The sequence below is a fragment of the Eulemur rufifrons genome, chromosome 14, assembly GCF_041146395.1.
Source record: "Eulemur rufifrons isolate Redbay chromosome 14, OSU_ERuf_1, whole genome shotgun sequence".
Taxonomy (NCBI): Eukaryota; Metazoa; Chordata; class Mammalia; order Primates; family Lemuridae; genus Eulemur; species Eulemur rufifrons.
The window spans coordinates 34,013,281-34,040,497 of NC_090996.1; the positions used below are offsets into that span (position 1 = coordinate 34,013,281).

The 27,217-nt window shown below is 51.7% G+C and overlaps 2 protein-coding genes across 3 annotated transcripts in view; one reads left to right on the top strand and one right to left on the bottom strand.

Annotated features, from left to right (window-relative positions):
• The first annotated feature begins 901 nt into the window (after nucleotides 1-901).
• NLRC3 (NLR family CARD domain containing 3) lies at nucleotides 902-17,896 on the top strand. The gene is made up of 17 exons (XM_069486214.1): nucleotides 902-1,094; nucleotides 1,192-2,941; nucleotides 3,910-3,996; nucleotides 6,676-6,759; nucleotides 7,340-7,423; nucleotides 8,824-8,907; nucleotides 10,259-10,342; nucleotides 11,062-11,145; nucleotides 11,773-11,856; nucleotides 12,349-12,432; nucleotides 13,004-13,087; nucleotides 13,471-13,554; nucleotides 15,663-15,746; nucleotides 16,198-16,281; nucleotides 16,935-17,018; nucleotides 17,438-17,521; nucleotides 17,790-17,896. Exons 1-17 carry the CDS (start codon nucleotides 917-919, stop codon nucleotides 17,878-17,880), a joined length of 3,198 nt encoding a protein of 1,065 aa, XP_069342315.1. The 5' UTR covers nucleotides 902-916; the 3' UTR covers nucleotides 17,881-17,896.
• A 2,167-nt stretch (nucleotides 17,897-20,063) lies between these two features.
• The window catches only part of CLUAP1 (clusterin associated protein 1), a 30,297-nt gene continuing 23,143 nt past the window's right edge, over nucleotides 20,064-27,217 (bottom strand). The window contains exons 10-13 of one of the 2 annotated variants that reach the window (XM_069486215.1): nucleotides 26,361-26,468; nucleotides 23,989-24,044; nucleotides 23,668-23,724; nucleotides 20,064-20,387 (exon numbers count right to left, since the gene is read on the bottom strand). In XM_069486215.1, the coding sequence (XP_069342316.1) occupies nucleotides 20,238-20,387; nucleotides 23,668-23,724; nucleotides 23,989-24,044; nucleotides 26,361-26,468 (371 nt within the window). In that variant the 3' untranslated portion in view covers nucleotides 20,064-20,237. The remainder of the gene's footprint in view (nucleotides 20,388-23,667; nucleotides 23,725-23,988; nucleotides 24,045-26,360; nucleotides 26,469-27,217) is intronic. The other variant, XM_069486216.1, reaches the window with a different exon arrangement.

The window sequence follows — 27,217 nt, forward strand, 5'->3', positions numbered from 1 at the left end:
ATAGTAAGAAAAGCAGTAGCGCAGCTGCTCTGAGAAGTAGCTTTCCCTCCCTTTCAACTTCTCCTTTCTATTCTTTTCTGATTCATAAACTTTACTTTTCAGAGAAGTTTTAGGATTACAGAAAAATTGATGGGAAATTACAGAGATTTCCCTTATACCTTCTGCCTGTGCCCCCTCCAAATTCCACCACTATCAACATCCCCACCGTGTGTGGTCCGTTTGTTACAATCAAGAAACCTGCACTGACACTGCACTATCACCCAAAGTCCAGGATTTACACTGGGGTTCACTCTTGGTGCTGCATATTCTGTGTGTTTGAACAAACACATAATGATGCCTATCCACCATTAGCAGTGGTTACTACCCTAAGAGCAGTGTCACTATCCTAAGGATGCTCTGTCTCCACCCCTAGCCCCTCCACCCAACCCCTGACCTCATTACTGGCTCTATGTCTCCATACTTCTGCCTTTTCCAGAATGTTAGTGGGAATCATGCGATGCAATCTCCTAGACTAGCTTCTTTTGTTCCTCCCTCCTTTTGAGAGAATCTACTTATAACTTCATCACCATTTTCAGGTCACAAATGAAGACACCAGGGCACAGACCAGCGACACAACCTGCCCAGGGTCACCCAGCTGGTAAGTGACAGGGGCCTGGGTGCGAGCCCAAAGCCCCAGTTACTATCCACTTGGCCCCTGCCTCCTTGTGACTGTTTCATCATCTGGAAACAAACTGCCCTTCCAGCCCCTTCTTGGAGGCCAGACCAGTGGGCCACCTGCAGGCTGGGGAAGGTGGAAGGGGAGGTTCCCCGGCCCCTTCCTGGGAGTTCACTCACCCATCTCAGGCCACTGAGTGGGGGCAGCAGACAGCAGAGTTGGGCCCTCTCTTCACAGCTCCTGGTGCTAATCCCAGACTCCATGAGGAAGCAGGAGGTGCAGACGGGCGGGGAGGCTGGCCAGGGCCATGGCACCAGCTCCCCAGCTGAGCAGGTGAAAGCCCTCATGGACCTGCTGGCCGGGAAGGGCGGTCAAGGCTCCCAGACCCCACAGACCCCTGACAGGACGCCGGACTCCCTGTTGGGGCCCCACAGCAATGGTAGGACTGGCTTGGGAGGCCACAGAGGGGTCTACCCTGGCCCTCTCCCCTCTACCCTTCCCTGACCCTGCCCTCCCCTCTGGCCTCTGTCCTGCAGACTCAAGGATACAGAGGCACCGAGAGGCCCTGCTGAGCAGGGCGGGAGGCGGCCTGGTGCTGGGCAGTGCCTCGTCCCGGCTTCCCACCCTCCTGCTGGTGGAGGGCCTCACCGACCTGCAGCTGAGGGAGCACGACTTCACACAGGTGGAGGCCACCCGCGGGCGCTGGCGCCCTGCCAGGGCCATCGCCCTGGACAGGCTCTTCCTGCCTCTCTCCCGGGTGTCCATCCCACCCCGCGTCTCCGTCACCATCGGGGTGGCCGGCATGGGCAAGACCACCCTGGTGAGGCACTTTGTCCGCCTCTGGGCCCGAGGGCAGGTCGGCAAGGACTTCTCACTGGTGCTGCCTTTGACCTTCCGGGATCTCAATACCCACGAGAAGCTGTGTGCAGACAGGCTCGTCCGCTCTGCCTTCCCGCACATCGGGGAGCCCAGCTTGGCGCTAGCAGCCCCCACCAGGGTCCTCCTGATCCTGGACGGCTTGGACGAGTGTAAGACGCCTCTGGACTTCTCCAACACTGTGGCCTGCACAGACCCCAGGAGGGAGATCCAGATGGACCACCTGATCACCAATATTATCCGCGGCAATCTCTTCCCTGAAGTTTCCATCTGGATCACCTCCCGCCCCAGTGCGGCTGGCCAGATCCCGGGGGGCCTGGTGGACCGGATGACTGAGATCCGGGGCTTTACGGAGGAGGAGATCACACTGTGTTTGGAGCAGATGTTTCCCGAGGACCAGACCCTCTCGGGCTGGGTCCTGAGCCAGGTGCGGGCCGACAGGGCCTTGTACCTGATGTGCACCGTCCCAGCCTTCTGCAGGCTCGCAGGGTCGGCGCTGGGCTACTTGTGCCGCAACAGGCCGGGGCCCCAGGACGCAGAGCTGTGGCCTCCCAGGACCCTGTGTGAGCTGTACTCCTGGTACTTGAGGATGGCTCTCAGCAGGGAGGGGCAGGAAAAGGGCAAGGCGAGCCCTCGGATTGAGCAGGTGGCCCATGGCGGCCGCAAGATGGTGGGGACGCTAGGCCGGCTGGCCTTCCACGGGCTGGTCAAGAAGAAGTACGTGTTTTACGAGCAGGACATGAAGGCGTTGGGTGTGGACCTCGCTCTGCTGCAGGGGGCCCTGTGCAGCTGCTTCCTGCAGCGGGAGGAGACCCTGGCCTCCTCAGCTGCCTACTGCTTCACACACCTGTCCCTGCAGGAGTTTGTGGCAGCCATGTATTACTACAGCGCATCCAAGAAGGCCATCTTCGACCTCTTCACAGAGAGCGGCGTGTCCTGGCCCAGGCTGGGCTTCCTCACGCATTTCAGAAGCGCAGCCCAGCGGGCCATGCAGGCTGAGGACGGGAGGCTGGACGTGTTCCTGCGCTTCCTCTCGGGCCTCTTGTCTCCGAGGGTCAACGCCCTGCTAGCTGGCTCCCTGCTGGCCCCAGGCGAGCACCAGGGCTACCGGGCCCAAGCGGCTGAGCTGCTGCAGGGCTGCCTGCGCCCCGACGCCGTGGTCTGTGCCCGGGCGGTCAACGTCCTGCACTGCCTGCACGAGCTGCGGCACACGGAGCTGGCCCGCAGCCTGGAGGAGGCCATGGAGAGCGGGGCCCTGGCCGGGCTGACCGGCCCTTTGCACCGGGCCGCCCTGGCCTACCTCCTGCAAGTGTCTGATGCCTGCGCTCAGGAGACCAACCTGTCCCTGTGCCTCAGCCAGGGTGTCCTCCAGAGCCTGCTGCCCCAGCTGCTGTACTGCCAGAGCCTCAGGTGGGTGCCGCGTGGGTCGAGGGGATGCGGGGGGCAGAGGAGAGAGAAAAGGACCTGGATGTTCCTACCTTCACCACGCCCCTCTCTGTCCGTTTGCTGGGGCTGCCGTAATAAAGGACCACAAATTCAGTGGCTTCAAACAACAAAAATTTGTTCTCTCACAATTGTGGAGGCCGGAAGTCCGAGACGAAGGTGTCGGCAGGGCCGCGCTCCCTCCGACACCTGCAGGGGACAGTCTCTCCTTGCCTCTAGCTCTAGTGCTATAGTAGCACTGCTCCGGTCCCTGCCTCTGTGTCACGTGCCGTCTTGTCCCTGTGTGTTTCTGTCTTCAGACAGAACTGTCCTCTCTTAAAAGGACACCATCACACCGGATTGCAGGCCCGCTCTACTCCTGTGTGACCTTATCTTAAAGAATTACATCTGCAACGACCCTCTTTCCAATTAAGGCCACATGCTTGAGGCGCTGGGGGTCAGGACTTGAACATATCTGTTTGGGGGACACAATCCAATTCCTAACACCCCCGACCCATCCTGACTGACGGAAGCCGACTCTGCCCTTAGCCGTCCTCCGTCCACTGCCCTGTACCTTGGCGAGTGGGCAGGCCAGGACGTGGGCCAAGGGGCCTCAGGACTGAGAGCAGCTTGGGGGCCCTCAGAAGTGGAAGAGCTCGCAAACGGTGTCCTGCAGAGGCATGCAGTGTGCGGGTTGCTAGGACGACAGCCAGCAGAAAAGATGCCTCTGGACAAGAACCGCAGGGCTCACGGGCACCCCACCTCCCGCCCCCTCTGGGAGAACAGTCCGAGCACGTGGGCATGCTAAGCAATCCCCCAGCTGCAGCAAGGGTGCTGGGGTGGGCAGCAGAGAGGCGGAGGGTGACTCTGCCGCGGACGCCAACCCTGGGCCAGGGCCTCTCCCGCTGCCTGTGGGCGGCAGGACCACACTCACTGTCACTACTCCCCTTTGCCAGGCTGGATGCCAACCAGTTCCAGGACCCTGTGATGGACTTGCTGGGCAGTGTGCTGAGTGGGAAGGACTGTCGCATTCAGAAGATCAGGTAGCGCCCGCCTCGGAGTCCCCCAGGGTGCCCACCTGTCTTGAGAGGTGTGGGGCCCCCTCCCCATCATCCTCCTTCTCTGCTCACCTGGCCAGTGGCGCCTTCGAGGAGAGGTATCTCTGAAGCGGGTGCCTCAGGATGCAGCCTGCTTGTTTCTGCCCATTCCAGAAAGTGCCAGGGACTCAGGTACCTCATCTGTAAGAAGGAAATGACCGGACGCTGTCGCGGGCATGGAAGCATCTCTCTCTGTATGTGCTGACGCAGCACCGGCATGAGCATCTCTACGCTCTTCTCAGCGTCTGCTGTCAAACAGCATTGTGGGCACAGGATTGCATTTTTAATTCAAATTAAGAATTTGAATTAAAAAATTTTAATTTAATTAACATTTAAGTCTAAATTAGTTTAAATAATTTTTAACTTAAAAACGACATCTTTAATGTTGTAATTAGACAAAAGTTCATACAATGACCTATGCCCTTACAAAATCTCTCCTGGAGTACCATTTCCAGATGTGAGTAAGGCGCTGGCTTGTAGCTGAATCGATGCGACGTTCTGAGGGTGGCTGCTGGGGGCCGAGGGAGGCGAGAGTGGAGAACAGGCCCAGGGAGTAATTTTTGATCCTCACGCAGCCTCCAGGTTCTGAAATCATCATTATCTCAATTAACAACAACTTAGACTGAGTCGGGAACAAGAGCCAGTCATTGAGGACAGCGGTTAGAGTTATGGGCTCTGTGTGCCCTTGAGCAAATCACCTGGGGTAAAAATGGGGTTACAAGGGTGAGTTTGGGGGTCCTTATGACCACCCTCAGGTTCGACAATTTGCTAGAAGTTCCCAGAACTCAGAAACGCCATTATACTCATGGTGATGATTCATTACCCTGAAAGGACACAGATTAAAATCAGGAAAAGAAAAAGGCACAAGGAGCCGGGACCAGGAGAGACCAGGCGTGAGTGAGCTTCCGGTTGTCCTCTCCCAGCGCAGTCCTACAGACAGTAGCGCTTACTCCTCCCAGCAACAATGTGTGGCAACAAACAGCAAATACTGCCAACCAGGGAAGCTCATCCGAGCCTTGCTGTCCGGGATTTTTTAGTGGGGGTTTGGTCACAAAGACATATCTGACCACTTGCATGGCTGGCCTTAGTTGACAGCCCCTCCAGAGGGCAAGCTGATATGGGTTGGCCCAAGAACCCTACCATAAATCACACTGTGAGATAAACTGTGCAGCGTGGCCAAGGCCCCCAGGTAAACAAAGACATTCTTATCCGCCAGGACATTCTAAGGGCTTAGAGGTTCCCACTTAGGAGCCAGGGGCAAGGTCCACACCTTTCCTTGCGCAAGGTTAATCCTTCAGTGCAGTTACCTCTTAGGGTGGTTGTGAAGGCCAGGCAGGAGAAAGCACGGGTAAGGGCCAGTCATTATAATATCAACAGGATTACTTTCGCCTTGTTAGCAGAAGATACAAATGTAACTCCTTTAAAAGAAAAATGACAATGACAACTCATTATTAATATTTTTTTTTCCTTCATGGGAGCCTCCAGCATTTTCAGCACATGACAAAATAGTCAACTTTTAGTTTTGCTTAAAGGAAGCTAGGTAGTGCTCAGAAACTGTCCCAAATGAAGCCAAAAATTTCCCCTACGGCCACAGGCTCTTCTTTACCTCTCCCTGGTCAGTTCTCAATGCCATATCCCTGTCTGAAACGTCCAAGGCACCCTTGAGAAAACACGCATGGCTGCTCATTAGATAATATTTATAAAATATTATAAAGTACTGGAGGGAAAAAAGCCTCTTTAGAATTTGAGAACATTTATATAGAAAATGGCTTGGATGAATGGTGTGAACAAAAGTTCTCTGAACAGGAATTTGGAGAAAAGAGACTTTATTTTGGTGAACAGTTTGCAAACAGGGAGACACAGCCTTTCCAGAGGACAAAGCCCAGCCAGTTCGTTCCCCTCATCCAGCTTGAGAATTGTAATTGTAATTCAGTAAATTGAATAACTATATCCCACAGGCTAAATGCCTACAAAACTGTCAAGAACCTCAACAGCTACTGTTTCTGAGACATAAAGCAACATTAAGTTGATCTACCAGCAAATTCCTGGCATCACCCATTCAAGGCAGAAACAGATGTACAGTTGTGGGTTTTTTTAAATTAGTTTCATAATGACTTTACCACTTGCCATTTTGTACCAGAGCAGAGGCTGGTGTGCTGGAACTAGTTAGTACCAGGTCATGAAAGCAGATAACCTTTTTAGGAAGTCTGCAAGCTGGAGATGCTTGAAATTGGCCACGGGGGGAGTATTTACACCGTGGAAATAGGCAAATGCTACAAATCAGTTGTTTTGTCCTTTGTTTTTTCCTGAGAGTCAGTTTACCAGCACAGGCTGGCTGGCATCCCTACAGCAGACTTCTGTAATCATCCATGCTCTCTGCTATGTTATTGGTGTCAAAGCTGCTGTGCTGGATTCTGGCCAAACTTTTCCCTGGGACCCTTCTCCAGGGTGAGGGTCTGTCCGCCTACTCTGGCCCTACCCTGCCCAGGGGCTTTCCTTTGGCATCCTGCTCCCGCAGTCACCTCATCTCCACCTGTGTCAGCCCTGTTTAATCACAAGCACAGAGGAAGAGGTGACAAGATTTACATGTTTGAAATGACCTCTCCTCTCCCTTGCCTTTGGCAGCTTGGCTGAGAACCAGATCAGTAACAAAGGGGCCAAAGCTCTGGCGAGATCCCTCCTGGTCAACAGAAGTCTGACCTCTCTGGAGTAAGTAGGACACCAAAAGCCACACTTCACCACTGGGACCAGGAAAGTTGTGAGCCATCCTGGGAAGCCTCCTCCCCTCCCCTGACATGACTGGGGTCTTATCCATCCTTCCCTGATTCTCCGGATTCAGCCTCCAGGTTGCACCTGGGCATAATACCCAGATTTTATCTGGAACTGATTCCAAGGTCTTTGGGCTCCTGTAGGAGGAGGACACAGGGAGGACACCCCCTGGCCCACATGCTCTCCTGGGTGGGTCAGAAGGACAGCTGGGCCCCACCCTGTGAAGCACCAGATTCCGAGCCCTGAATCTGGGGTTAGCTTATCCTCATCTCCACTCTTGCCCAAGCCCACTAGCCCATCGGGTCCTGCTTCTTTCCCCGTCACTGGCTGTCTTGGAAACTCCTTCCTTGTTCACTATGCAAGGATCTCTGCCTTGGTTCCACTAAATGTGAAACCTTAAATCCTGACGCATTCCCTCCAAGGACCATAGATGTGAAGGTCGGTGTCACTTCTGTTCCCCTTCCCTCCCTGGGAGTCAGAGGAAAGAGAACAACAGTACTTTCTCTCATCCTTCCGCCAGCCTCCGCTGTAACTCCATTGGACCACAAGGGGCCAAGGCGCTGGCAGACGCTCTGAAGATTAACCGCACTCTGACCTCTCTGAGGTATGTGTCCTGCTGCCCCCAGGAGAGCGCCCAGAAAACCCTCTCCTCAGTGACTGATAGAGTGGGAGGCGACTCAGACTGGCGGGCCTGGGATACCGGCTCCCATCCCACTGGGCACCAGGGATCTTGCATCCTAAGCAAGTTTCCAAGTTCCAGCTCTTCCTCAGTCTTTGTGTGTCGGCCTGAGCAAGGGAGCGAGAAGTGGGGGCGGGGTATGTAGCGATGGAAAGGCAGAATCATCCCTTAGGGAAACCTCAACCTCTTGTCCTCCAGTGCGGGGGGAGCGGATTTCCACGGCCGTGGTGTCAAAGTTTCCCCCCCCGAGACGTTTTCCAGAAGGTGCCCATGGTTTGGTGTGGTTTGCTGTGTCCCATTTAGGAGCCTGTGGTTGTATCCCTCCTTAGTTGAATGGGTACTGCTGTTCTGTTCTAGTTTTATTTGTATCCAAATGAAATTCACATTTTACATTTACCATTTTAAAGTGTACAGTCCGGTGACATGTAGTACCTTTGCAATGCTGTGCAACCATCACCTCTATCTAATTCCAAAATATTTTCATCACTCGTAAAGGAGACCTTGTACCCATAAGCAGTCACTTCCGATTCTCCCTCCTCCCAGCGCCGGCCGCCACCAGTCTGCTTCCTGTCTCCATTGAGTTACCTATTCTGGATATTTCATATACATGAATCATACAGTATGTGGCCTTGTATGTCTGTCTTCCTTCACTTAGCATAATGTTTTCAAGGTTCATCCATGTTGTAGCCTGTGTCAGTACTTCTGTCCATTTTATGGCTGAATAATATTCCGTCGTGTGGACAGATGGCAGTTTGTTTATCCATTCACCCACTGATGGACATTTGGGTTGTCTCCACCTTTTTGGCTCCATGAATAACGCTGCCATGAACATTCGTGTACAAGGCTTCAAGTGCCTGCTTTCAATTTTGGGGGGCCATAAACCTAGGAGTGGAATTGCTGGGTCAGGTGGTAACTCCATGTTTAACCTTTTGAGGAGCTGACAGACCGTTTTCCATGGAGACCGGACCATTTTACATTCCCACCAGCAGTGTGAGGGTTCCAATGTCTCCATATGCTCGCTGACACTTGGGTACTGTGTCTTTTAGCTGGAATGAGGACTACTGATGACCTTGTCATTGTTATCCAAAGAGCATGGGCACCTTGTTCCTAGTTGTCAGGCAAGTGCTTAGAAACCCAGGGAAAAATCTAAGCCCTGGGAAGTGGCGGGAAGGGCCGACTGTTCTCCCCTCACGGTTGGCAGTGAGGGCACGTAGTGGTCAGAACCCCTTCTCACCGAGGTCACTGCTGTGCCCGGCTGGGCCTCTGGGGCACGTGGTGGTGAGCGTTCAGGCCACCTCTGAGTGCACCACTTCTTGCCTCTGCAGCCTCCAGAGCAACACGATCAGGGATGACGGTGCCAGGTCCATGGCTGAGGCCTTGGCCTCCAACCGGACCCTCTCCGTGCTGCAGTGAGTGGACACGCCTCCTCTCACCTCCCCTTCTCTCCCCTTTCTTGCCTCCTCCAAGGGCCTCTCTGCCTGTCTCCCGCAAGGAAGAGTGGATGGGGCGAGGTCCTAAGGCTTTCTGACCCATCTGGATGGCCGCTGGAAAACCTGATGCTTACTGCTTTTCCAGAGAATAGGTGCTGGGGAAATAATTAAAAATAAAACCTCTTGCTAAGCCAGAAGGAAATGTAGGAAAGAACACACACTGTTGTTATTGAATACTCATTAAACTGACTGCAGCATGCATCACAGGCAACCTGCCAATGAGACTGCAGAGACAGAAAGAAATCTCACCCTTTTCTATAGCCGAGTGGATACGACCCATCCCACAGGCGTTCTCAAGATAAATGACAACTGTTCTCAAGCAAGAGGACCTGGCAGCACCATTTGTCATACATAGTTCATCCTAAATTCACCTGATAATTAGAGTGGCCATCTGTGTTCCCTACTTCCTTTTATCCAAAGGAAAAATAAAACTTCTCATATCTTTATGATATGTAGGCACGTAACTAGCCAGGTGCCTAGCTAATTCCCACAGAGGCAGGGAGACGGGGACTCTATCTTTCCCTGACGTTTCAAAGAGATGGCCCCAAGTCCCTTACAACAGACATTCCTGGCTGGGAAACTGGCAAGAGGATGATTTAGCTTTTTAAAAAGATTTACACACATCTCAAAGGGACAGAGAAAGGATTTGCAATCTCAAGTTTTCTCAAGGAAATATTCTAGAAAGTGTGTGTGTGCATGGGGGTATCTCTGTCATTTTTGGAACCAGGGAAAATTACATTTTTTTTAGATTTATATTTAGCCTCACACAGGAGAGGCCCTGCTCTGTCTGTCCTAGGATGAGAACAGGGGCTCCCCGGCAACATCTCCCTCTACCAGATTGCATATAAGAGGAAGTAGCTTTTTGAGAAGAGGAACTGAAGCAGAGGGTGTCCCTAGGGTCTCGTGGAGGCAGGCTGCTGGCTGGTCTGGATGGGAGGCAGACTGTTGGGTGAGGGGCCAGCGGGCCTTGTCCAAGGAAGCCCCCACTTGGGAGGTTGCTGGGTATCACCTCACCCATGAGCTCTGCTCTCCAGCCCCTCACAAAGGGGCCCCAGCACCCTGGCCACTGACTCTTCTATGTAATAATGTCAGCCTACCAGCATCACTCTGGCAACAGTCCAGACCCTTCCAGGAGATCCCTGTCCCCCTGCTGTGATAAATGGAGAGGGCACCCTAGTTGTCTCTGACCTCTGATCTTGAACCCAGACTGTCCTTGGCCTGGGAATGGCTGTGGCCAGCTTTGCTGAAGGGTGCCTCTCTCCTCACACAGCCTGCAGAAGAACACCATCGGGCCCGTGGGAGCCCAGCGGATGGCAAATGCCCTGAAGCAGAACAGGAATCTGAAGGAGCTCATGTGAGAAATGCAGAAGGGCCAAATTCACATGCTCAGTGACTAGCACAATGACACACCCAGCCTAAGTGTTTGTGAGCATGGGGAAGGATGCACGGATGGATGGTTGGATGGCTGGCTGTGTGGATGAATGGATGGGTAGATGAGTGGACGGATGGGTGGCCAGCTGGCTGGCTGGGTGGACAGATGGATGGTTAGGTGGGCCAGGGGATGAATGGGTGGGTGGGTAGGTGGGTGGCTGGCTGGCTGGGTCAATGGATGGATGGATAGATAAATAGGTGGGTGGGTACATGGAGGTGTGGGTGCAGGTTAGCTGGCTTTGGACTCCAAAGCACTGGACCAGGGGAATGGAGAGCCAGATTCCCAGGACTGGGTGAGCCCCACCTTCTCAAGCTCACATTTACTGCTTTCCCAGATTGCAGAAAAAAACAGTATTTCCTGGCCATCTTCACATACAGTACCACAAGTACCTCTCACTAAAGGGTTGACCCTGCCCTTGCCAGAGAGTCAAGGACTTTGCTGCCTTGATCTCTGGTATACAGCAGGTGGTCACCTGCAGAGACTACAGGCCAACAGGCCTCAGGCAGAACAGACTGTGCGCTGGGCACCCTTGAGATGTCAGAGACAGCCCTCCCCTGAAGGCCTCCCTGGGCCCAATCCCCAGGCCCAGCCCTGCCTGGCTGCTGCAGGCGGCCAGCTGATCTGTGTCCTATCTCTTGCAGGCTCTCCAGTAACAGCATTGGCGATGGAGGCACCAAGGCCCTGGCCGAGGCCCTGAAGGTGAACCAGGGCCTGGAGAGCCTGGAGTGAGTCTGCCTGACCGCCCCTTGGGGGCGGCGATTCACCCTGCGTTTCCCATGCAGCACATTCTGGGCTGGCGGTCCCAGAAAGGGGCTGCTTCCCTGCCAGAACCCCCCACAGCCACCTGGGCACGTTCCCATCTCAGTCTCTCCTGCCCCACGCCCACCTATCAGCTCTGTTTCCCTGGACAGCAGAAGCTAGGTAGGGTTGGCTCTGGAGTTTTCAGAAAGACAAGCTCCAAGTGCCCTTGGGAAGGTAGCACAGGTGGCTCAAGAGGGAGTTGGTGGCGGTGGCCTTGGTGGGGAATGGAGGAGTTTGGTGTTGCTGCCAAACTGGGGACATTGCTGTGCCCCTCTCTGGTGGCTGCACACCCAACACCCCATGCCGAGGCCATTTGGAGCCACCCACATCAAGGCAGAGTTTGAACTTTAGGGCTCGTGCTAAACTCACCTGCCCTGACCTGGCAGGGGCTAGAAGGTGGGGGGATGGGAGAGTAAAGAGGGGTGAGAGCAGTGTGGGGTGGCAACTCCCTGGGGCCCCCCAACTCCCTGTTGAACCCAGTGCCTGGACCGGGTGGCTCCCTCTGGGTCCTGGGACCACCCTACCAAGGGTGCCCTGTCCTCCATCTGCAGCCTGCAGAGCAATTCTATCAGTGACGCGGGAGTGGCAGCACTGATGGGGGCCCTGTGCACCAACCGGACCCTCCTCAGCCTCAAGTAAGTCCTAGCCTCCCTCTCCAACCAGGGTGTCCCTTTGACCAGGGGTCTAAAGGGACCTTGGTGCTGGGAAGCCTGTTATGAGGAAATCTATGGCCGGGCAGGCTTCCCGGCACCCTGTCCCTCTTCCTGCTCTCTTGGGAGGCAGAGGACAGCTGCAGTCCTCAGTGGGCCCATCCTGCTGCTCCCTTCCTTGACACAAGCCCCACAGGCGCCCCTGCCTGCTCACCAGACTCCCTGAGGTCCTGTCGTCCTGTGCTCGTCCTCCTGGACTTCCCTGAACAGTTGATGGTCCTAAAGTGGGGACGCTTGGCTGGCCAGCCATCGGGCCTGGCAGCTAGAACTGGCCCCTTCACGCCTCGCCCACACTGCTCACAGCCAGGGCCCACCTGAGGTTTCTTGGGCTTCGAGCAGCCTACACACCTGGGCTTGTCTCTGGCCAGATGCCACCTCTGCCAGGTCAGCAGCTCAGGGGCCTCTCTCTTTCCTTAGCCTGCGAGAAAACTCCATTAGCCCCGAGGGAGCCCGGGCGCTCGCCCACGCACTCTGCACCAACAGCACCCTGGAGAACCTGGAGTACGTGGTGGTGGTGAGGGTGACTCTTGAGGGCTAGTTATGCCAGTGGCCACGCCAGGCAGAGCCCTCAGCACCGCTGCCATTCCACAGGGCTGGAGAAGGACCTGGCTGGGGGAGGGTCAGCTAGGAGACCCGGCGTCTGGGGGCAACTCTGACCCAAGCCCCAACTCTCGTGGTATAAATCACACGAGGACGAGCTGGTGCAACATGCTGCCTCACCTCGTGGCGTGGACAAGCACGTGGGGGGAGCTCTGACGAGTGGATGTGGGGCCACTGGGTGGTGTGTCCTGCAGGCAGCTCCACCACATCCTGGCTGTGTGCCCTGTCATCAAACCCACTGAGCTGAGCCTGGTACACCCCCACGGGACTGTTGCCAGAATTCAGTACAGCAGTCCAGGTCACGTGCCTGGCAAATAAAAGTTCCGCACAAACATGAGCTCGAAAACTCTGACACTGGTGTAGGCACAACGCAGTCCTTGGGGAGCAGGGGGGTGGTCTGGATTCCCTGGTGACCAAGGCAGAGGGTTTTGTGGTTGGGCCCCACTCACTTTCTCCTGTTCCTTCTTCCCAGCCTGACAGCCAACCTGCTCCACGACCAGGGCGCCCAGGCCATCGCGGTGGCAGTGGGAGAAAATCGTGCCCTCATGTCCCTTCAGTGAGTCTATGGCCCCCCTGCCCCACCCCGTCCCCCTCTGCAGAGCTGCACGGCAACACCCAAATGGATTAGGCATAGATCAGTGTGGCTGTGGAGCACCCCGCAAAGGTCTCAGGGGCCTGCCCAGGCCCGCCTGCCTCCAGCAGTTCCGAGTCCTGAGGCTGCTCCGCAGACAAGTGTTAGAAGGTGGGTGCCCACGGCTGTGCCTCAGGGCGTCCGATGCTTCAGGACGGGCCATCTGGAGAGTCCTTACTTGAGCCTGTCCCTGTGGCTACCACTAACCAGAGCATGCACGTGGCCCCTCTGGGGACCAAGCCTGAGGGGGTGGCAGAAATTCTGTCACTGCCTGGGCCACCTGGTCACGTGTGTCTGTGTCTGCCCAGCCTGCAGTGGAATTTCATCCAGGCCGGCGCTGCCAAGGCCCTGGGACAAGCACTACAGCTCAACAGGAGCCTGACCAGCTTAGAGTGAGTATGGCGCCCCCAGGGGCTGTGCGGAGGGGCGTTCTGGAAACCTGGTGCCGCCAGGCACAGGGCTCAGACCAGTGGCCTTCGGCTCACAGCCACCTTTTCCTAAGGCCAGTGGGCACATTTCAGTCCTCACGTGCTTTTTAAAATATATATGTATACATATTTTTATATATATGTATATATACAGCTTTATTAGGATACAATCCACCCAGTTAAAGTATGAAATTCACTGGTTTTTAGTATATTCAGTTACGCAACCATCACCACAATTTTAGAACATTTTCATCACCCCCAAAAGAAACCCCGTACTCATCCGCACTCACTCCCCATTCTCCCCTCCCCCCACCGTCACAACCACTAATCTACTGTCTCTGTGGATTTCCCTATTCTGGACATTTCATATAAATGGCATCATACAACATGTGTTCTTTTGTGACTGGCGTCTTTCACTTAGAATAATGTTTTCAAGGTTCATCCACGTCGTAGCCTGTATCAGTACTTTTTTATATGGCTGACATGTTTCCACTGTTTACACAGCTTACTCATCTATTCATCAGTCAATGGATACTTTTTGGCTGCCAGGACTGACGCGGCTGCAGACATTAGTGCACGAGTGTCTGTGTGGACACGAGCTTTCATTTCTCTTGGGCAGATACACCTGGGAGCAGCATTGCCGAGTCACCTGGTCATGTCCGGTTTAACCTTTTGAGCCTCACCTGTTTGTCACCTGACCATGGTTTCTTCTCCTTCAGCTTCCAGGACATCCCCTCTCTGGCTGGCCCTCCTCACTCTGCTTCTCTGTCTGAGTCTTCAGTGCTGGGGTTCTGCAGGGTTCTGTCCTATGCCATCTTCCCTGGGATGACGTCTCTCTTCTGGGAGCTCTCCTCTTCTCCCAGGGCTCCCTACGACCTCCCCCAAGCTCCAGACCCTGCATCCGAGCCCCTGCACACCTCCCCTCGGGCGTCTCACAGGTACTGCAGTCACCCACATTCTCTCCCCCACAGGCCTGCTTCTTGGTTCCCCATCTCACAAATGGAACCAACCAACCAACTGTGCATGCTGGAAAGATCAACTCTGCTCTCACCTCCCACTCCCCATTCATCTGCAAGTCCCAGCCATTCCTCTCCCGGTACCCCTCCCACCCACACGCGTCCCTTCACCCCCACTGCCACCATCCAGGCCACGGGCACCACTCACTTGCATTCTGTAGCAGCCTCCACACCAGTCCGTCCTCTCTCGCACTGCTGGCCAGGGACCTTTCCAGAACGTGAATGTCCCTTTCCTGGGTGCCCAGCGCCTGCAGAGTGAACCACAGCCCCTGAGTGGCTTGCGAGGCCCCTTCAGAGCTGCTTCCTTTGCACCTCCCCAGCCTCGTGTCTCACCACTCCAGGAACTCAGCTCCATCTGTTTGGGTCCCTTGGATGCGCCAGGCCCTCTCCCCCGTTATCCTCTGGGCTTTGGTTTAGCCTATTTCCGGGCAGCCTTCTGTAACCACACACTGACAGTCTTCCCTGCAGCCTGCACGTGACCTATCGTAACTGCTCATTTAATCACGTCTGCCCGCTGAGTGGGCAGAACGGTGCCTGCTGACTGCACAACACCCAGCACACAAGACGCTCTCAGACGTTTGCTAAAATCACAAATGGAAACTGCTCCCTTAAACATGCCAAGGTCCACATGAACTAAACTCAATCATTTACTGCTCCAGGCCTGCTATTTTCCTCCAATTTGGGAGGGGGGAAAAGATGTAAAACCCAGACTAGTACAAATGGCCCAGGAATTGAGGGCTTTAATTTTCTGGTTGGCTTTGAAAAGCATACTCTGTTTTTGTCCCGAGTCCCTGTTGACAGTACTTTCCATGTGTCCTTTTTCTGCTTGCCTCTGACGGTTCAGACTCATGCAGACCCCAAACCCCTGTGTGTGTCAGTTGTAAGGCCATGGGCTATAATGGCCATACAGGAGGGGCAGTTATCCCAGGTAGGCCCTGGGAGCGAGCGTGTGTCTGTGGTATGTGTCGTCAAATCTGGAAGGTCCAAGCCCGGCAGGTCCTTGCTAGAATGCTCCTGGCGTCCCATGTACCTTAAAGGGTCATGCTCTGTGTCCAGTTTACAGGAGAATGCCATTGGGGACGAGGGAGCGTCTGCGGTGGCCAGTGCGCTGAAGGCAAACACAGCCCTCACTGCTCTCCAGTAAGTGCTTGTGCACGGCAGCCCAGGAAGCCGGCCCCTTCACCATCCTTTCATGCTAAACGTGGTTTTGTTTGCAAGTCAAGGAAGGTGTGTTTGACTTCCCTAATATTATAGGAGATATTAATATTAGGAATCGGGAAATCAAACATCTAGATAGTAATAATTAGGGGTACAGTGAGCATTCTCCCTCAGCCTTCCCAGGAGACTACCTGTTTCCTGTGTCCTTAGCATCCAGAGATGATCTGTCTTAGGCGTCAGCATAGGCAGGAGACGCCACATTGCAGGAGACGCCGCGTTTGGACAGGCCACTGGCCAACAATACCCAGGGCTATTTCTCCACTTTCAGCCCTACGTCGAGGAGTGCTGACAGTGAGGGGGCAGTCTGGAGGGCACGGGCTCAGGGCAGGTGCGGGGGCTGGGGGGCCGCCCAGCTGACCGCACCACCCCTCAGTCTGCAGGTGGCCTCCATCGGCGCCGCAGGGGCCCAGGCGCTGGGGGAAGCCCTGGCCGTGAACAGAACCTTGGAGATTCTCGAGTAAGTATTCCGTTCTGCAGCTACATCTTTTGACCAAGGAAAACCAAGCTGTTGATTTGAAATGGATCCGGGGAAAAAAAACAATTTACATAGCAACTCGAATCACTTTAATGATCTCATTTCAGATCAAGTGGGCCCAGCTTCCCTGTTCCCACTTCACACCCTTTCCCAGAGTCACTGTCCTTTGCCGTCCTCTCCTTAAGTTCCTGCTCTACCACTTGGCCTTGCCCAGGCTGATCTTATCTGGAGGCCCTGTCCAGGGGGCCCCTGGCCACCGATCTTGTTTTCTGAGATCTAAACTCTTAGGATACGGGCTCGGTGTGTCCTCGTCATCCCTGCTTTTGCTGAGGCCACTGGGACCTGTGCCTGGGGTGCTGCCTCTCCTGCCTCGGCCCAGGTTTCCGTCTGGAATGGAAGGGAGGACGAGGGCTCCAACAAGACACCAAGGCTAGGCCAGCCACCCTCTTCCCGTGTGCCCTGCTCCCTAGAGCCCAGCTTTGTTCTGTCGCTGGGGAGTGAGGAAACAGCAACCCTAACCCTTGTGACCAGGAAGTCTGTTTCCGCCACCAAGTAACCCCACACTCACCTGAAGAGGTATCGTTATCCCCTCTCAGCCTGTCCCCTTGCCTTAGGTTTCCTGTTTTTCCTGACAGCTTGAGAGGAAACGCCATCGGGGTGGCCGGAGCCAAAGCCCTGGCGAGTGCTCTGAAGATAAATTCAAGTCTCCGAAGACTCAAGTAAGTGGCTGTAGAGACCAACTGGCGTCCCAGGGCAGCAAACTTCTCTGCTGGGTCTTCTTCCAGGGGATAAAATGTTCCTCTCATCTCCTCTCTAGCTACTTCCTTCTGAATAAATAATAAATCATTCCCACTAGTCTGATCATTATAATCCACATCCCATTGCAGTTAGGTTGTTTCTTCTGCTTAAGTCAGAAGTCAGTCACGTATCATCTGCATTTACGGTCTTACATCCTCCATGGCATTTGGGTGGGGCAACCTGGCTACCTGTAGACGCCAGTCTCAAGGGTCAACTGCCACCTAGCGGTTGCCATGGCGCCTATGGACAAACCAGCCCCAGAACCGCTGGTCCTCTTTGCTGCTCCCACAAGATGATGCAGTGTTGCTTCCTCGGGTGTGTCCATCTTCTCTCTGCCTAGTCTTCAAGAGAATTCCTTGGGGATGGACGGGGCAATATGCATCGCCACTGCACTGTCTGGAAACCACCAGCTCCAGCACATCAAGTGAGTGCGGCTTGGCAGCTTCTGCCCTTCCTGCTCACCCTCAGAACTGCTCCCAGGTCAGGCCCTGCCTTTTGCCCAATTCCAGGAGCCAGCTGAGCCCAGGCCCCTCAGCAGCTCTTCAGGGAAACCCAGTCTGAGAGGGAGCCACCATGAGCCTTGTCCATGGGAGGGGTCCCGGAAGCAGAGTTCTGCCCTTTCCACAGTGCTGGTCCACTCTGCTAGGGAGAACCTGCAGGCTCCGAGCCCTGCCCTAACCCCTCTCTTCCAGTCTCCAGGGAAATCACATTGGGGAATCTGGTGCCAGAATGATCTCGGAGGCTATCAAGACACATGCTCCCACGTGCACTGTGGAAATGTGAGCAAAATGAGTTCCTGGTGGACCACACAGGAGGACAGATACTCAGCTGGAAGCTTTCAAACAAAAAGACCCACCTCTGACCGGCCTTCCTGAGATGTGGGAGCAATGCTGACCCAGCACGGGAATTGTTCTGCCCAGAGGAAGGAAAGGTGCTACCCAGGCAGGTCGTGAGCACCTCCACTGGTCCAGGACCAGCCCAGGCAGGGGAAGGTGGACACTCTGCTACAGCACAGAGAAGGAAAGGGGCTGCCACCAAGGGACTCAAGGACACAGGCCTGAGCAATGTAGGAAGCTGGTCTTAGCTTATTTATACCCTAAGGTCTTCATATGCCCCCAACTTAAAAAAATTTGTATTACTATCCTTTTCCACTCACCTGGTTCAAATCATCCCACTCTGAAATGAGTTGCCATCCACAAGTCCATTAAGAGTATCAGTTTATTTTTTAAAATTATCATTAATTTTTTTTTAGAGACAGAGTCTCACCTCACTCTGTCGCCCAGGCTAGAGTGCCGTGGCATCAGCCTACCTCACAGCAACCTCAAACTCCTGGGCTCAAGCGATCCTCCTGCCTCAGCCTCCCGAGTAGCTGAGGCATGAGCCATGGTTCCAGTCCCCAAGTCAGTTAACCAGCAGGAGGAGCATGATCTAGAAGCAGGTGGAACAATTAAACACCCTCTGCAGCTGCTGCCTATATTTGTGGATGTGTTATTTGTAGCTTGGGTTGGGCTTCCCAGTCAAAGCCCAGTAGAAGAAAGCATATGACACACAAAACTATATTTGTATGTTTTTCAAAATATAAGTCAAGTCAGATTGAGGTAAACCAAATCTGTAACAGCCACGAAGATGCAGTGACTCTGCTGCACCTCCAAAGCCACGCGTCCGGGGTGGTTAGCGTGGCTCCCAACACACTGACTTCTCTCTCAGCTTTTGGTTTACAGTAGGGCACACCACAAATTACCAGCAACTTAACGGAAGGCTGGGTGTTTTTTTTAAAAAGGGTAATCTCATACATAAAATTTAGGGAAAGAGAAAAAAAAAGCAAAGATGACAGAAATAACTGTCACATAGTCTCCTAAAATTGACATGTATCATAACAACTTGGGAACTTTTCTTGAATAAGTATTTATGTGCAAATAAAATAATTATACTATGTCATAATTATGTTTTCATGTTTCATATATGTTTTCAAGTAAAACTTATTTAATATAAAAATATGGTACTAACTGCATTTATTAAAAGATAAGTTACTTCAGAAGTCTTCTGACTTTATAATTGTACAGTAAGTGAAAACGGCTGCATGCTTTTAACAGTAAAGAAAACCGATTCCACCTGTCACTTCTCATTTCGCAGCAGGGAAATTCTGCTCTCGCCATGCTACGTAATTCAATTCTGGTTTATTCTTTAAATTAGAAGTGAGAATCTGTACTAACATTTTTTCCTTAATCGGCTCCTTCCTCTAAGGAAACCAACCTTCAATCCTGTGTTGGGGACTAATATCTTACCACACCTTAGACAAGACAAAGCTCCTTTAGAGACAGGCCAGGTGGGAAGGAGTGTCCCGGCTGTCACCGCCCAGGAGTCCGGGATCTCTGAAGGGGTAACCGGGTCAGCAGAGTTTCCAAACTCAGCACAAACCACGCAAACATGAAGGTGGCTCCAATCAAGGTGGATCTGACTCCCAGCGGAATGTCAGTCTTCTGAGAAAAAATGGAATATTCACAATCTAGAGCTTCTTCCTACCGCCTCATTTTTCAAGGAAAGCTGGTTTTCATTTAACTCAGCTAACTTTCTTTCAGCAAAGTTTAGTTATTAAAATACATTTAATGCTTGGTATTGTGGACACGCAGAAGAAAGAAAATAAGACTGTAAAATGAAAGAAAGGCCAGAATTAACAGCTGATGTACAGTGGATGTTCTGAACTGTGCAGGTGACTAACAGCCAGGTGTCCTCCACAAGCCCAGACTGAGTCCTGTGCCACATTCCAGCCCCAGGTTTGCTCCTCTCTCAGACGAAATGTATCACCACAGAAACAGCCCAGACTTACATGGTGTCAGCTGTCATTTCTTCTCAAGTTTTTGTCCTGTGGATGCGAATCACTGAGAACACATGCATTTCCCAAGTTTTAGGAGATAAACAAGGCAAACAAACAAAACACATCTTAGGCGTTTGCTTTAGTTCTTATTTAAGCTTCATGGGAAATAAACATAGGAGGCCAAAGCAGAAATAAGTGTTGCTTCAGTAACAATGAGTCCATCTGGCTGAGTGAACAAAATATATGTTACCTTCCTAGCCTTCTTTCTTCCCATTTACCTACAAATCTGAGGGTTTTAATCTGCATGGGTCCCCTGGCAAGAGGGTCAGAAGTCATTGTCACTCTCATCCAGGGGTTCAGGTTTCCGGACTCTTCGACTGGGCTTAGCTGGTGAGAGCACAATGCTCTCATCTTCTAAATCATCATCGTCTTCCTCATCGTCTTCCATGTCAATTTCACTGTCCTCTGAGTCATCCTATAGGAAAAAGACAGTAAGTCCAACTGGGGGCCTCACTTGTTATTGACATCTTGTCACAGAGACCCCGCCTCACTTTTTACTAGCAGTTCGAGAGGGAAGAGCACAGAACCTTGCAGCACCCCCACCCCTGGCTGAGAAGCAGTCAGGCTGGCGGGGGTGGGAGGCGGGGGGTTAGAGTGGGACCACCATCTATAGACTGCTGGCTGGAGCTTAACATCCAACCAGGATCCTCCAAAGACCAACCTGCATCCGGTTTGGTGATGCAGGGCTGGCTTTCCCATGGACATCTCAGGAGCACCCTGGATGTGCCCTGAGCGTCACCGGATGCTGGGGACCCAGAGACCCACCACTGGATGGCAAGGAGGGCAGGGGCTTGGAGAGAAGGGAGGGAGGCCTATTTGGCTTTTTCCAGACTGCGGATGGACAGCAACACAGGCAATAGGTGTGCAGAGCAAAATGAAAGACTCCCCCTCTCCCACATCGTCTAGATCTAGGGTGACCAACTCGGCCAGCTTTAAAACTGCAAGTCCTGTGTCCCACACAAGCCTGGATGGTTGGTCATTCTATCTAGATTATTCCATCAGTGCACATACATGCTATAATCTCCTTCTTGGGAAAGCAAAAACAAAACCCACCTTCCTCTCCAGCTACTCTGCCCTCTCTGTTTCCCTCACAGCAAAAATCCTGGGTGAGCTGCTGAACTCACAGTCCCCTCTTGTTCCCCTCACTGCCTCTAAGCAGTTAGTGTATCCGAACCTGGCTCTCCCTCACTGGCCCCCAAACTGCTCTTGTCAAGACTGAAACAGTCAACGGATTCATATTCGATAGCTAATTCTCAGTCCTCATCTTGCTTGGCCTACATGTGGCATCACCCCTTCTTCCTTGAAATCCATCTTCTCTGCCCCCAGGGACCTGCCTGCAGTCTAGGTGCCCCCTCACTGCTCGGTCTCCCTGGCCTGACCCTCTCCCTCCCCTGACTTCTGCAGTGCAGGGGCAGCTTGAGACTTGGGGCTTCTCTCTTCTCTTTCTTCTGTCTCTCCCCCTAAGCAACAAGTATCCTTGCGGCTTAAATACCATCTAAATAGGGGTGGCTCTCAAAATTCGATCTCCAACCCAGAGCTGTCCCTTGAACTCCAGACTTGAATTCTGACTGGCTACTCAACAGTGGCATGTGGATGTCTACCCGGCAACTCACACTCAGAATGTGCAAAACTGAATTCTTGATCTGCCCTTCAGCCCCTTCCTCAAGTCGGCCCCAGCTCAGGAAATGAGAACTGTGCTTTCAGTTGATTAGACTATAACCAAAGCATCCTTCATTTCTTTCCCTAACACCTGATGTCCAACCAGTTAACAAAACCCTAGAAACATATCCAGAATCTGACCACTTCCCAACCCCTCTGCTGCCCACCTCAGGCTAAGCCACTATCACCTGTGACCTACACAACTACAATTGCCTCCTAACTGGTTTCTCTCAAAGGTGGGTCAGCTCTTGGCCCTTCTGGGCTCACAATTCTCCAGTGCCTTCCTGCCACACTAGAGGGAACGCTGAGTCATCACATCCTGCGAACCTCTGTCTCTCCTCCTGCACCCAGTTCACACCACCTCAGCCCTGTGGCTCCCTCCTTTCCCTCAGGCCTCTGCCCAAACACCCCCATATCAGAGGTCGCCCAGCCACGCCAAAGACATCACTCCCTGTCCCCTGCACCTGCTTATTTCTCGTCTAACACTCATGCCCTGATGTGTGTGCTCCGCCGCTACTGTCCGAGTCTGTGTGAGCAGGGCCTTTGTGTCTACTCCCTGCTGTGTTCCCCACCATCCGTAACAGTCCCTGGCATGTGACAGGCACTCGACAGATACATGCTAAGTGACTGAGCAAAGGATGAATCCTGTGCCTGGGAGGATGCATGGACATGACCTGCTTGACATAAACAGCAACAACAAGGCACAGAGATCTAAGCTGCAACTAAATGTTCATTCCGAGAAGCGCGAAAGCAAATCCTAAGGGACGAGGCGGATGGCGCTTTCCAAGCCCCACCAGCTCCCAAGCCAGACTCTGTTTCCATCTTAGATGGATGAGATGGATGGATGGAAACTTTTTAACCATCCATGGTCTACCTTGTTAAAAAAATATATTTTTGAGGTGGTCTCTCTGCTTCTTTACAGACTATCTCCTATGAATTCAAGGCCTGATCTCTGTGCACCCTGCCCAACAACCCGAGTGACTGCTCCCCCCTGTGAATTTCTGTAACAGTGTACACTGTGGGTAAGTGAATCTTTACACAAGAACATAAGGCCCTGGCCAGCACGGTGGCTCACGCCTGTAATCCTAACACTCTGGGAGGCTGAGGCGGGAGGATCACTTGAGGTCAGGAGTTCGAGACCAGTCTGAGCAAGAGTGGGACCCCGTCTCTACTAAAAATAGAAAGAAATTAGCTGGACAACTAAAAATATATATATAGAAAAATTAGCCGGGCATGGTGGCGCATGCCTGTGGTCCCAGCAACTCGGGAGGCTGAGGCAGGAGGATCGCTTGAGCCCAGGAGTTTGAGGTTGCTGTGAGCTAGGCTGACGCCACGGTACTCTAGCCCGGGCAACAGAGCGAGACTCTGTCTCAAAAAAAGAAAACAAAAAACAAACAAACAAACAAGGAACATAAGACCCTGTTTCTGTCTCTGTGCAGCCACTACTGCCATGCCTCCAGCATCCATCTGCTGCAGATGTGACAGGTCTCAGCCTAGCTCCCCTGCACCCTGTGGGCTGAGCAGCACACAGGACTGTAACAAAGAACGCAGTCCAAGCAACAGACAGTGCAGTCCTGACGACTTGATGCCGCCAAGGCCCCCTGGTCTCCCCTCTGGTTAAGTCCTCTAGTCAGTTATCCACCCAGTAAAGCTCAAGGCACCAGCAGCCTGACGTCTCGCCCTCTTGCCCAGCCTCCGCTGAGACCCTGGTCTGGGGAGAGTGCTGTTTCCATGTTCCTTCCCCAGAATGGAGCAGAAGAGAGGCCTGGTCCTGACCCAGCGGGCAGCATTATCCCTTCATTTCTAGGTTACGGTGCCTGGTAATCCCCCAGCCACAGCTTTTCTCATCTCTTGGGTCAGTGCTCTTGCCTCTCCTTAGTATGGGACCTTCGGTTGATTCCATCCCACGCTGTAATCCACTCTGAGTGGCTTCCTGCCCAGGAAAGAGGAAGCATCACTCCTGGGGAAACGCCCTCTGCTGGCCCTGAGCAGGCTGACACACACCAACAAGCGGACGAGGCAAAAAAGAAACCAACCTGCTTCTTGGAGCTGGAAGTCTTGCATTTACCTAAGAGAGCTGGTGCTGCTTCCATCTTTGGAAAGCAAGAATGGAAAGAACAGTGAGAAGGCAAAAAAAGTCGAACAAGCACATTCATTTGAAAAGAAATGAGCCATCAACAAGCAAAGAAAAGAGTCCAGCACCTTAGGAGGCCAACTGTGCCATAAATCAAGCGGTGGGCTGGGCTGAGAACAGACAGTGCCCTGGGCTGCTGGCAGCAACTCAGCTAGTCTAGTCTACGAGGACGGCCCAAGAGCAGAAAGCACAGAACTGCCACAGGGAGCAGGTCGGGACTCACATCATCATCGGAGTCTCCGCCTTGCATTGTGCCCATGACTCGTTTGCCGGGTCTCCCTGAGAACAAAAGCATAAAGGAATCATAAAAACTTTGGAAGATAAGGCAGGAAATACCATTCAAGATTTGCTTTCCGTTAGAAAATTGGGAAGAAGAATCACACCAAAAAATTTACCTAGGTAGCATCCAACTAATCAGAACTGTCAACAAACAATAATGAATTTTCTGCATTTCTACTTGAGAAAAAGAAACAGACAATAAAAGTGCAAATCATGAATTAAAAAAATAAACATGCATCTTGTAACTGTTTTAAAGAAAAATCATTGATCCCCATTACTAGTTGATATGCAGTGCAACTGGTATGCTATCTGTTGAAAAAGAAATATATTCTCCCTTGGACTTGGATCTCTGAGCTTCAGAGAGAAAAAATTTAAAAAACATGTTAAGTACAACAATTAGTTTCATCTTTCAAATACCATCATTATCTAAGGGGTTCTCTATTCCTCCTTTGCAAGTCAATAATGACTGGATGTGATATCTACAGAAACTCAGCTGTCCTTTACCCGGGGCAGGGTCGAGGGGGCACAGAGAACTTGGACTCGAATCCTAAGGCTGAGGAAGGAGCAGCCCTGACTGCAGGCCCCGGCTTTGGGAGAAAGGCAGCACAGACAGAAGCTAGCTTGGGACAGACCTGGAGACAGATGACTGGGCACCGTTTACAGAAACTTGCCCTTGGTCAGACAAAATGCAAAATCCTGTGTTTGAAGTTCTTATTCATATTTTTTGGAAATGGACTGGGTGATTTTACTCTGCAGGCTAAATGGTCAGCAGAATCTAGGAGAACCAGTGCTTTTACAAGGTTATACTGAGCCAATCGCATACCTTTTTATCGCCCTGGCTCCTATCCATCAAATGGAAATCACAATTCATAACCTCTGTCATGAAGCTTTTAAAAAGTAAAAGGAAGAAAAAGGAAACCAGAGCATCTAATTATACTATGGAAAAAGTAAAATGCCATAAATGAAGATAGCTGAGCCTAGAATGAGTGAAAGCAGTTAATAACAAAAGCTAATGTAAATGATGAAAGAAAGATGATTTTACCCCTTAAATTTTTATATATGATAAAAATGCAACTGTGCTCCAAACATTAACAGATGAGGTAGGTAAGAAATGTTTTTAAAGGCAAATATAGGGCAATTTAGTAGTATCTATCAAAATACAAATGTACAGAACCTTTGACTAAAGAATTCCACTTTTAATGACACAACCTAAAGAAACACTTGCAGACATGCACAGATATGTATGTACAAGGGAAAGAGTGGAAATAAATATCCACATGAGAATGCCCAAGTAAATTACGGGTACAGTCACTCCATGGATTATGATACAGCCATTAAAAAGAATGAAGCAGAACTACATTTTACTGACATGAGAAGAGTTCCACTATACATAATTTTAAAAAACAAAAGCAAGTTGCAGAACCATATGTACAGTCTGGTTCTATTTAGGTTAAAAATTTTTCAGGTGATCTTTGTATGTATGTTTGATTGTATGTGTGTAGGTATGTATGCGTGTGTGTGTGTACATGAATGCATGTATGCACATGTGTATATACAGAAAGGCAATTTGTAAGGACACCCCCAGCCACTAGCTGTGACTGCTCTAGGGTGAGAGTGGGACATGAGCAAGACCCCAAGGAGGCATTCATGTTTGCGCCACAAATTTTGTTGTTTGAATCTTTTTTTTTTTTTTTTTTTTAATGGATGGGGTCTTGCCATGTTGCCCAGGCTGGAGTGCAGTAGTGGTTCACAGGTGGGATAACAACACACTATAGCCCTGAACTTCTGGGCTCAAGTGATTCTCCTGCCTCAGCCTCCTGAGTAGCTGGGACTGCAGGTGTGCCACTGTACTTGGCTTTGTTGCTTGAATCTTTTGCAATGAGAAAGAAATTAGAAAAATATTTTTTTAAAGGCAGAGATGCTCACGAAGTCCCTTCTTTGTGCATTAATTCTTGGGCATAAGGGATATAATTGCACTGAGATCAGTTTAGGACCCAGAAAGGGTTAGATTATACAGCTCAGTGGCAGAGCCAATGTGTTCCCATGGCCTCTGTGAGAAGCACCAAGCCACAAGTATGAATCAGATAGTCTCAGGGCCACAGGTCAGAGTACTAGCAGCAAAGATGATCACTGAGCAGTATAAGGGCCAAATCCTGATAAATAACAGGGCAGGATAAACCTGGAGCAGGAAGTGCTCCCAGGGGCCATTCACAGTGTGCTTGTGACCCTTAATACTAAGCAGCCCTGACCCAGTTCTGGCCATGGTGTTCTGTGAGCAGGGCACAGGAGGAGGGTGAGTGAAAGAAGCCGTGGTACCTTGCATGAGTACTTCCATGGCTGTCCGCGGCTTGGACAGCCGCCTCTCTTCCAATTCACTATCGGATTCATCATCATCCTGGATGTCTATGTCTGAGCCATCGTTACCTGGAAGGAACACAAGTAGACAAACAAAACAGTGGCTCTGTCATTGCAACTAAAACGGCTTCTATCCAGTAAGGTTTGCGCACAAAAGTCATTTACACATAGGCTTTCTTTTGATGCATTAGATTTTGTGAGACTCTGGATTTGCCTGTAGATACTTAGTGAAGAGTTAATGCAGACAATGATGGGCTGTGTTTTTTTTTTTTTTTTTTTAAATCAATTTTCCAAAGCAAGTAGGTCAGATGTATTAGTTACAAACACTATCACAGTCTGTAAAAATTTTTTAAATTAACTGGCTAGCTGTCAAGGTAGCTGATGTGCTTGGTTAGTTTGGGGAAAAAACCATTCTTTGTTCAATGTTAGGCTGTGTTACCAGAACTCAAGCTCCTAGATCATAACAAAGATGAGGAGGTGGAGCCTGCTAAAAAGGTAATAAAACAAGACCATAACAAAACAGGACTGGAGGCAAGGAGGCCAGGCTAGGAATGGCATGAGTGGGGCTGTGCTGAGAGAGATGGTGATGTTAGTGACCAGCAATGAAAACTGGTGCACATGATATTGTCCACTGGGGAAAATTCCATCATAAAGATATATATTTTAAAAGGTCATTTTCAGTGCAACAGCTCTTTATATTAATTTTTCTTTTCTTTTTTTTTTTAGAGACAAGGTTTTGTTCTGTCACACAGACTGGAGTACAGTGGCATGATCATAGCTCACTGCAGCCTCAAACTTCTGGGCTCAAGTGATCCTCC

Excerpts from the sequence above, each read along its gene's own strand:
- NLRC3 (XM_069486214.1), top strand. The coding sequence starts at position 917 with ATGAGGAAGCAGGAGGTGCAGACGGGCGGGGAGGCTGGCCAGGGCCAT. Across the intron at positions 11,857-12,348 it reads CGGACCCTCCTCAGCCTCAA|CCTGCGAGAAAACTCCATTA; the intron begins GTAAGTCCTAGC and ends CTCTTTCCTTAG. Across the intron at positions 13,555-15,662 it reads AGGAGCCTGACCAGCTTAGA|TTTACAGGAGAATGCCATTG; the intron begins GTGAGTATGGCG and ends CTCTGTGTCCAG.